This window comes from Haliotis cracherodii, unplaced genomic scaffold, assembly GCF_022045235.1.
Source record: "Haliotis cracherodii isolate W230 unplaced genomic scaffold, xgHalCrac1.p SCAF_6, whole genome shotgun sequence".
NCBI lineage: Eukaryota > Metazoa > Mollusca > Gastropoda > Lepetellida > Haliotidae > Haliotis > Haliotis cracherodii.
In genome coordinates this window covers 6,872,591-6,883,302 of record NW_027266319.1, presented here as the reverse complement: position 1 = coordinate 6,883,302, position 10,712 = coordinate 6,872,591, and the positions used below count along the sequence as shown (strand labels likewise).

At 43.1% G+C, this 10,712-nt stretch overlaps 1 protein-coding gene across 1 annotated transcript; it reads right to left on the bottom strand.

Annotated features, from left to right (window-relative positions):
- Window positions 1–9,427, bottom strand: LOC139446101 (L-threonine ammonia-lyase-like). The gene is made up of 7 exons (XM_071227379.1): window positions 9,232–9,427; window positions 7,552–7,733; window positions 6,155–6,348; window positions 4,918–5,048; window positions 3,723–3,871; window positions 1,249–1,338; window positions 1–248 (listed from the first exon to the last, which is right to left on the bottom strand). Exons 2-7 carry the CDS (start codon window positions 7,730–7,732, stop codon window positions 1–3), a joined length of 993 nt encoding a protein of 330 aa, XP_071083480.1. The 5' UTR covers window position 7,733; window positions 9,232–9,427.
- Window positions 9,428–10,712: the final 1,285 nt, after the last annotated feature.

Below are 10,712 nucleotides of genomic sequence, written 5' to 3'. Positions count from 1 at the left end.
TCATGATTTATTTATCAGGGAGTTAGCTTCTCCCGGTGTAACATTCCCGCCTGTGATTACGACGACGACTTTCTTCCCGTCAACGTCAGGGACGTGGCCGTTGAGGAGTGCCGCCATTGCTGCAGCACCCGACGGTTCTACCACGAGTCCACGGCTGTACAGAAGCTCCATACACTGAACTATCTCAGCATCTGACACAAGTAACACACGCTCTACAAACTCTGCGCAGTGCCGATACGTCAACTTACCTGAAAAGGTAATCGTAAAAAGTTGTTAGATTGTTGTTTGTTTGTTTGTTTGTTTCACACCGCACACGGAAATATTCAAGCTATATGACGGCGGTCTGTAAATAATGAAATAATAATAAAAAGTCAATCTTAGGAATTCCCTGAATAATCTGGCGTCATTGGGAAACACCCAGCTTAATTTACTTCCGCTCCCTGTCTTAGCTAAGATTTGTGTCGTAGTGAGTGAGTGAGTATGGATTTACGCCGCTTTTAGCAATATTCCAGCAATATCACGGCGGGGGACACCAGAAATGGGCTTCACACATTGTACCCATGTCGGGAATCGAACCCGGGTCTTCGGCGTGACGAGCCGATTTATGTCGTAAGTAAGATAACGTTGCGAAAGGTTACAGACAGTTTCAAGAATAGCTCCGATGACAGTCGTTATTTTTATCGTAAGTCGATAGGATTTGTCTTAGCTAAGACAGTTTCGTGAATAGGCCGCCTATTCAAGCCTCGGTTGTTTACAGGCCACCGTCGTATGACACCATCCTCCTGCAGTGCTGTCAGGCAACAGCAAAGACTTACTTTTTATGCACATTGTGTGTGTGGCGGGTGCTACTGGGAGGGCATGAGACGGACAAGCTTACCCTTTTCGCGAACACCTGTTGTTATCACTCCTTTTCAGTGATCCCTTCATATTTTCACCTCTGTTTTGCCGTTAACGCCCAATTTCTTTCGTAGATAATCGATACTGATTAATCTCTGTTTTTAAAATTATATGGTATACTATTGCGTATTTCAACCTTTTTTATGCCGATTTATTTGGCCTATTTTATGCAAATACGCAGGTAATCGGGATCACTGGACTAATGTCACACTGCATTGACGTTTCGGTATTCGGAGGAGGTTAAAGTTCGAATCGAATTCCAGCGAATAGCAACTACCCAAAATACTAAAACGAAACATGGAAGCAAAAAAGTAACTCGAAAACCCAATTAAATAAATCAAGAACACCTACCTGCATACGGTGGCGCGAGGCCCGCGGCTACTGTATTCACAGAACGGCTCACAGCTTTGCCTACCTTGAAACTTTCAAACATACTCGGAGCTGCAATATGAAATAAAACATTATTACACACTAGTTGCTACGTGAGCAAAATAGAGTTGAGATATGATCCAAGCAAAGTAAACTGAAATTGATTTTAGCGTTGTACAACTCTTGTTCAAAGGTCATCTGATCAAGGAGACAGCATTCAAGGCCTCAGTAAAGCTTTCAAAAGTATTATTGGAATAAATGTGAAGAACATTTCCAAATTTGACGCGCCAGTGTCAAAAATTATGTCTGACGCAATTACCTATTTTCACTTGTACAATGTGATACTGTGTTTGTTCATGGGAACAATTGAGTTGCCTTTGCATGTGTTTGTTACAGGTGCCACATGCAGGCCCGGATACGCTCACCTTTTCATGTAACCCGGTATTATCACTATTCACTGTCACCAAACACATGCTCCGGATAATTTAGTCGGAATTGTACAATGCGTGAGTGAGTGAGTGAATTGGGCTTAATGCTGCTTTTAACAGTATTCCAGTTATATCACGGAGTGTCAGCTTAATGTTGGTCTCAGACGTTTACCAATTCGATGAAACCCAAGAGCACGGATATGGTGCTGACAAACCCAGAAACATAATCGGGGCGAACCGGGATTCGAACCCACAATCATAGAGTTCTGGTGTGCCCAAGGGATGCAACTCTGCACAGTGAATCGCGGCGCCTTAGACGACTGAACCACCCATGCCCCCGAATTGTACAATGGACTCTCGCTTTAAGTCGAGATTTCTTGTGAATATGGAAATGTGTTTTGTCACTATTTATTGTAATCACATAGGGATCGAGCGATTTGATTTGTTGGTGGACTGGGACTTCTTTGGTGATATTAATTGTTGAGAAAAAATAAATCGGTTTTACCTCGAAGAATAGTTAAATGTAAACTAAGTGTTTTGCTCATAATTCCAAAGAATTGACTTGTATGTCTTCGCGCGATAATAACATCACACCTGACGTCAGAGCCTGATCAAATTTCGCCTCTTACAACAAGCTCTTCACCGTAAACAATGTATGCTTAGGAGTGCGTTTAGATCCTAAACGGAATACACATTTGGTGTTTAATGTCTACAAAAGTTTAGGGTCGAAAGACATGAAATAAGCTTTAGTTACACAGCCTAAACACCACAATAACACAACATACATCCCTATATTTAAACATATTTACGACAAAATGCATATTGTTTATTATCCTACAAGTCAAAAACATGTTTAGTAAAATGCATGTCATTGGATGTAGGAGAAAGCGATGTAACGAGATATTCCTAGCGGTATGCACATAAGATGTGTTTATAGAATTATCTCCCTAAGTAAGAAAAAACGATTTGTTGTGATGAAAGTACGCGGTGGAGAATTGGCAGGCTTCGAGATTTCGAAGCGGAACCTTGGTGTTCACGGAGTCTACGATGTGTACTTGAGTAACTATATTTGTTGTGTGACGTGTGATGGTTCCCGTATTTGACATGCATCTGAATAAATCCTCGAACTTTGAATTTTCTGCTTACTGCGAGTTGCACGTGCGATTGGATCCCTAGCGGGGTACCGCTATATTGGACATTTAGTAAAATATAGATAAGATGTATAAAATATATAGAAATGAGATGTTCCAATCAGATTCACAGGCACTAGCACAACGTATTCACCACCAATACGTACAACGAACTGGGTATAATATTAACATAAAAATGTATTCGCATTAAACACTAAAAATACATAATGGCCCTTCCCACATTTAGACCTTCAACACTTTTAGCCGTTAAACACAACCCCAAACGAGTCAAAGTCCTATGACAAGGAACATGTGAAGGTTTGTGTATCGCATCTGAACACATTTTTACAACGTTGGTGCTGTGGCTCTATTTCAACTCGGTTAGTGCGGTGAAACGTGACGTCATCTGATGCAGCAGAAATACTCAACTCTGGATAGAAATATTAGAGAATTTAGAGAATAAATTGCCTGTCAAAAGACAGTGTTCACTTGAAACCTGGGACTGACCCAAAATTATGAACGTTATCAAAACGTCACTAGGCTAAAAACAGCTGCCGAAACACTACAAACTTAATGATCAAAGTTCTTCACCATCGAATAACCCTACATTGTTTGGTTTGTTTTAAGCCACCACCAAACATGGGGTATACTTTCTTTTGCCCTGCAGGTAGGTGTGCTTTATAATGCAACCAGATCTAATCCCCTAGATTGTTAGTGTTTCTGTGAGGTGTTCGTAGTTTGTTATTTCCCTGGCCGACTGTAAAATTACACAGCTATACCACACTACAAATATTTGCCCTTAATATTGCGGGAATATTGCTAGAAGCGTGGTAAAACTACTCACTCACTCACTCACTCACAAGCATTGGCAACAATATGTAATATTTCAAACTCTGACCTCCTTCCGGCTCTACGGCATACACTCTGCAGGCTGACGGCCCGGGTGTCTTGATGGCTGCAGACACTCCCGACACCAGCCCTCCACCCCCGCAGCACACCAGGACAATGTCAGGGTCAGACACCTCATCCAGTATCTCCATAGCAACACTGTAATGATTTTTTTTTATAATAACAAACACTCTTGTATTCGTTGCAATATCCCAAGTTGTGTTTATTTCAACATAATATAATGACATTAATTTATCGTTCATAATGAATTATTAAAAATGTAATCATGAGCAAAATATTTTATCCTCTCTACCTTCTAGAAGTTCCGGGGGCTTCTCTGTAGCGGTACATTTTTGTTACAGTTAGTTGTGAGCACAGCTGAAGGCTCTTGTCCAATGGAACATTGCTATGCCTTGTTTGTTTGTTTGTTGCTTAACGCCGCACTTAGCAATATTCCAACCATAAGACGGCGGTCGTTAAATAATCGAGTCTGGACCAGACAACCCAGTGATTGACATCATGAGCATCGATCAACGCAACTGGGATACGATGACGTGCATCAACCAAGTCACTGAGCCTGACCACCTGATCCCGTTTGTCGCCTCTTACGACAAGCATGGGTTGCTGAAGACCTATTCTAAACTGGCTCTTTAGCGGCCATGCGATCACTTGGCCTTAGCATGAAAAAGTTAATGCGGTTACCTCCCCAAATGCGCATGCATGCAGCACGTGCTATTCAGACACAAAATGTTACAGTGATAGAAGGGGTTAGGATTATTGCACGTGCCAATAAGAGCTCTTTCCTGCTATCCCAGGAAGTACTCGGGTCTTCTCGGCATTACCTCGAGCAGTTGCGTTGCGATATTGCACGAATTCGCTGTAAACCGTGTAACGCCACATTCCTCCGCAGTTAGTTCGCATAACATAACGCCCATTTAAAACACAGGTTTTTCATGTGCTGAACAGCACATAGCTATATGTGTGCTGAATATCAGGTAGTCACTTTGATTTCAAGACCAAAATAAAAGGAAACAGTTTGAATAGTCATTCTAGGTTGAGAACCATCGCCAGGTGGTGTTCAGTCATGTGACTGTCACGTGCAAAAAACTCGTAACACAATGGGTTCCAGCTAGGTCCAGTGCTAGGTCCACTTCGGTTGAGTGGGGCCGTGTGCAAGGGAATATAGATTTATCGTCCTCGCCTACCTGGCGTATCCAGCGATGAGGTGGATGTCGTCAAACGGGTGACAGAAAACATGGCTGCCATCACTGGTGTAATTGTCCACGGCGGCCTGCAGTTCCGCTGTCGGCATCTGCTCCACCGACACCCCCATACTCTGAGCAGAAGATCTCGGGTTACATAGAGTCAGTTGGGTGGTTTGTGTGTGCCTATTGTCTACTGAATACAGAGACATCGACTACGTGTGTGTCATACTGCTATAACGAAACAGGTGTCAGCATACATGAATTTGCAAACCTCAGACATACTATTGGTAGGGTCGGTCTCAGAAGCTTCCCTCTCGGTTTGGATCATATTAAACAAACAGTGTATAATTATATTTAAAAAGGGCGGGTGGGAGGCGTTTACGGTACAATAAACACCCCTCATGGTTTATTCTCGCTGCAGTGTTTTATTGTACAAGTCGTTTATTTTTTTTACGAGGGCCGTCGGGTAGCCTCGTGGTTAAAGCGTTCGCTCGTCACGCCGAAGACCCGGGTTTGTTTCCCGACATGGGTACAATGTGTTAAGCCAATTTCTGGTGTCCCCCGCCGTGATATAGCTGGAATAATGCTAACAGCGGCGTAAAACCAAACTCACTCGCTAACTCACTCACTCACTATTTCTAATACGAGATGTCAACATTATATATAGCCTCTTTAATGATGTTGATTAAAAGTACAAGCTTTAAAAATATTTAACAAAATTTTAATTATAATGACTCCCTGAATAGAATCCAACCTCGGAAATGTCGGACATGTCCATTTTACGAACAGGGAAGTAGGTTTGGTATTTCCTGCATATTCTCACAATCCTCACCCCGATTATCTGTACCTTTTCTCCAAATACCGACTGACACATCCCACCCACTTTTGGATGCCAACGTTAAGCCACTACGTAGCCCAGCTACATCAACGGGGAACAACTTACTAGACACTCCCCTCTCAAAACTAACGTCGTTGAATTTACGTCATCAAGTTTCGAGCGTTTGTTCGAAACTCCAGAAATAAAGTCATGATAGATCAATGATTGACACCATGACCATTGATCTATGCAAATGGATATACGATAACATGCATCAACCAAGTCAGCGCGCCTGACCACCTGATCCCGTTAGTCGCCCCAATGACAAGCATAGGTTGCTGCAGACCGGATCTTCACAGGGACATTCCTGTTTTATGTTAACTGCATCAGGTTCATCACAACAGAGCTTATATAAATTACCTGTATAAGATGAACTCTGCTCTGTGGTGCCGTATCGGGAATCATGCATTTCCCAGGAATGCCTCTCTGGTGTAAATATGTCGCAAACGCCTTCCCATAGTTACCAGCTGACATAGTGATGGGGATCTTGTCGGAGGCCAGCTGTGCTTCAAGATGTCGCATCTGGTTGACCACACCACGGATCTTGAACGAACCTAGGTGGGCATGGCTGATGTTTGTAAATGGCTGGTATTTGATCGTGTGAAAATTCAAAATAATCAAACAGTATGACATTTAGTTTATTCAACACATAACCAATGAATAGATTCTACGATGGCCATGGCGAAATCCAAAGGACGCTCAAATCATGTTCTTTACATACGACATTCACAAAGCCAAAACCACGAATAATAATACTAAATAATGTCTGTACTAGCATTGCACTAGCCTCCATGCCCACGCACATGCTAACATTATTACCCCTGTCAATGGATCAGTGGGCACGCAATTTTCATTCTCAGCTGCCTGAGGAGTATACTTTTCAAACACATAAGGTTATCAGAACATTAACCTCTCATCCTACCGGGTTCCCATTTTTAGTGCTGGGTGAACAGAAGCATATATCGAACAAAGCCACTTGCCCGAGGAGACATCACATGTGCTTCTTTGTATCGCAGGACCGAAGCCCTAGAAACTCTCAGGAATCAAGCTGTCGAACGCGGACACCCATCCATCTACAACCTGCCACCGGCGTTGCTAAAGGTCACCCGATTTCTGACCAGTGCGTTACGTATACTATATATCGAATTGGAATTCGTCATGTTTAACTGTTCGTAACACCCGACTAAGTCCCATCCGGACTAGACTGCTTATCGACCACATCTTCAACAATTTTAGTTTATAAATGCAGGTAAATACAACAAACGTGCGTCGTTCAGGATGCATGTGTATAAGGATGTCTGCACCCATTTTAACGCAATGTCCGTAAAAGTGCACCGCTAATGTAATACAGTGAAACCCTGTTAATCCAGACGGTACGGTTCCATGAGGAATCGTCCTGATTAACAGAGTCTGGATTAACGAATCATATCTGTGTAGTAATACCCAAATTGAATTATAAATCAACGCAACAGCTGCATTCATGCAAAAAGCGGGACTGTCGGGTTAACGAGATCCGCGCTAACGGATTGACACTGTATATAAAAAAATATGTGGATTTGAATCTGTTGTCGATCTCCGCGAGCCAGAGTAAGGAGACCAACTACATGATTTTCAGGATGGGGTGGATTTTCTCTGGAAAAGAATGTTAATAAAAATCTGCCGGTTTGCTAATTTATTTTTACATAAGCCTCGTATTGTATGAAAATTATAAATGAGCTCCTAAACATGGAATAATGTTGGTAGATCCCTTCCCTTACCTGTGGTCTGCATGTTCTCCAGCTTGAGGTACAGCTGCAGCTTGTGTCCGGCCAGCTGCGGGAACATGTCTTGGACGAGTTTCAGGAGCGGGGTCCGGACACACAGTGGGTGCCTGGTGATAACGCTCCTCGCCTCTTGCATGTCCCCCACCGTCACGAGATCCCCCCCGGCGTCAGCCATACTGTGGAGATGCGGTCAGAGAACCAGTGACGACGGTACAGTACCACATAAAGGAATGTAGGACAAACGTGTTTGGTTATCTCGCCAAGTCATTGGTAACTGTGGCTGCAGCTATAGGTGATGACTAGCCTGTGTCACAGTCCCTAAACCATAGTATTTTCCCTTCCGCCCAGCCCTAACTGTAATGCTATAATCCTAAATGAAGCAAGTCTAGATTTGTCCCCTGGTTCAACTGAATCTCCCATCACACTGGGGCTCCTGTTCCGCCCAAACCTAACTGTAATGATGTAATCCTAAATGAAGCAAGTCTAGATTTGTCCACTGGTTCAACTGAACCTCTCATCACACTGGGGCTCATGTTCAGATAAAATATAGTTGTTTATTTCCATTAAAATTATTCAGAGACGAAGCGTAAGTCTAGGTGATGACGCGTCTCGCCTCATTAATGTTCCCCAGTCGGCACACAATCTGCTTCGGCACACATATTTCAGAGACACAGATTCGGTGTACCTGCCAACAGGATATCTGTTGCAGGGATACATACATTTGATGAGGAAGGGGTCTGGCTCACGGCTCAAATGTCATGTACGTAGTCGCTATATCATATAGTGGAGCTGCCGGGATATTGGTGGAATACTACTAAAAGCGGCGTCAACTCACTCACTCATTGGGTTAATCAAAGACGTATTGGGTTGATCGACTATTTCATGGAAGACCTACATATAGACAATATGATCACGATTTGTCACGATATCCCATAATTGACTAGTTTGTTTGTTGTTTAATTTAACGCCGCACTCAGCAATATTCCAGCTATACGACGGCGGTCTGTAAATAATCGAGCCTGGATCAGACAATCCAGTGATCGACATCATGACCATCGATCCACGCAATTTGGACCGATGACATGCATCAACCAAGTCAGCCAGCCTGACCACCCGATCCCGTTAGTCGCTTTTCACAAGCATAGTCGCCTTTTACGGCAAGCGTGGGTTGCTTGACGTAATTGACTAAAGTGGTAAATGTCCATGACATGAGACGCTATGACACGCTATTTGACACGTCGTAAAATATCTGAAATGCTGTTCAAATTGGCCATAAAGCAATTGAACAAATGGTCAGTAGACCTTGTCTGTTTGCACCCAGTTACATAATTCCTCGGACGAATAAGTCCCCAGTATGAACTAAAATTGATCAGGTGGTCGGGCTGATCGACTTGAATAATCCCGTGTCTTCGTATCCGCATGGCGTGGGTCGGTCCCGTATTTTCTGTCACAGGTTAGCTTGTGCCTTCTCCACATACCTGAATTATGGCGAACTGTGGTAGTTACCAACAATTACCCACCTCCTAGTCCTTTAGAAAATAACTGTTCATTGCATGTCTTGAAAATAAATTTTGTACTGTGTTTCGGTCCAATGTGGTCACATTTATCACTGCAAAAAATTGATTGTGTAATAAATCATAATTTACAAAAACTTAATGCTTCAAATGCACGTACCTCAACGTCGCAAGATCAGATTTTACAACACTTCTCTCGATCCACGCAGTCCGCAGTAGGTGGTTCGTTCTTATTTTACATGCACCCCAACTATAAATACCAGTTGACGTGAACGGTGAATTGTTAACAAGCTAACAATTTTCACAATTTTGAATAGCTTTTCTTGTCAATACCTTTTGACTTACTACACGTTAGATACTATCACGGAACATAGTCTACATTACCATTGTATCTGTGAAAGTAAATCAATACAGGCTATCAACTCGACAGCATGCGAGCTCAATCCTACGTTGTGTTATCTAAAAGAAATATCGGGAAGAAACGAAATAGGATTCGTAAGACGGTCAACGCAGTAAACCGTATCTGCATGCATCGTTTCTTGTTCTACAGCCTACGTCAATTTTCGTCGTATTTATTTTGCTGTAATTCAAGTCCATTGTTTCGATAATATAAATAATATCCCTAACTTAACTAAATGTATCGATTCTTGGCCAGACAAGCCATTAGCTAACATAGTGAGAACGCAATAGAGTGGGTGGTCACGGTTACAAAATCAAGTTGGACTTATTGATACTGGGCCAGACTAGTTAATGCATGACACGTTCAACAGTGTTTAATTTAAGTTAGGTCATATGATGTGCGTTGACGTGAAATGGGGTGAGGTCAAAATGGGGTTTGAGGTCGCTTCAAGAATATTGCAATATTGCACTTATATAGCGACGTGTGTGTGTACACGTGGTGGCGGTCACTAGGGTAGCTTCAGACCAGTGGTTACAGCGGTGGCACGTTCGATTCCCCAAATGAGTGCTACGTCTTAAGCCCGATCCCGCGGTCCCACGTCGGCACGCTGCATTCCTCCCTCACTCACTCAATCGCTCTCCTGAGCGGTATTCAGCAGTTTTGTATGGCCCTACACCTGTTTTGTCAGGAACTTTTTGGCAAGAGAGGTATATAGAAGTGTCGAAATTGAAGAGTGTGTCCCTTGTCAGTAATTTTCCATCTATTCTTTTCCAAGTGAGTGAGTATTGTTTTACGCCGCTTTTAGCAATATTCCCGCAATATCACGGACAGAAATGGGCTCCAAGCATTGTACCCGTGCCGGGAACCGAACCCGGGTCTTTGGTGTGACGAGCGAACACTTTAACCACTAGGCTACCCGACCGCCCCGCATGATGATGAGATTACGGTCATGTCAATGTATTGACTACACATGTAATCCCCTCATATCCCTGCAATATCTCTGACAGCGGCGTAAAACAGCATTCAGTCCCATGCTATAAACCATGACTTAGAACGTGTGAGGGGTTTTGATAGAAGAACAGCCATGAAGCGATAAAGATGTATTTTATTACAGAAAGATTTGTCATCATTGCGTTGAGTTCTTCGGGCGTTACGATGACGGCGACAACTTTCTTTTCGTCTGCGTCAGGGACGTGGCCGTTGAGGATCACCGCCATTGCTGAAGTCGGTTCTGGCACGAG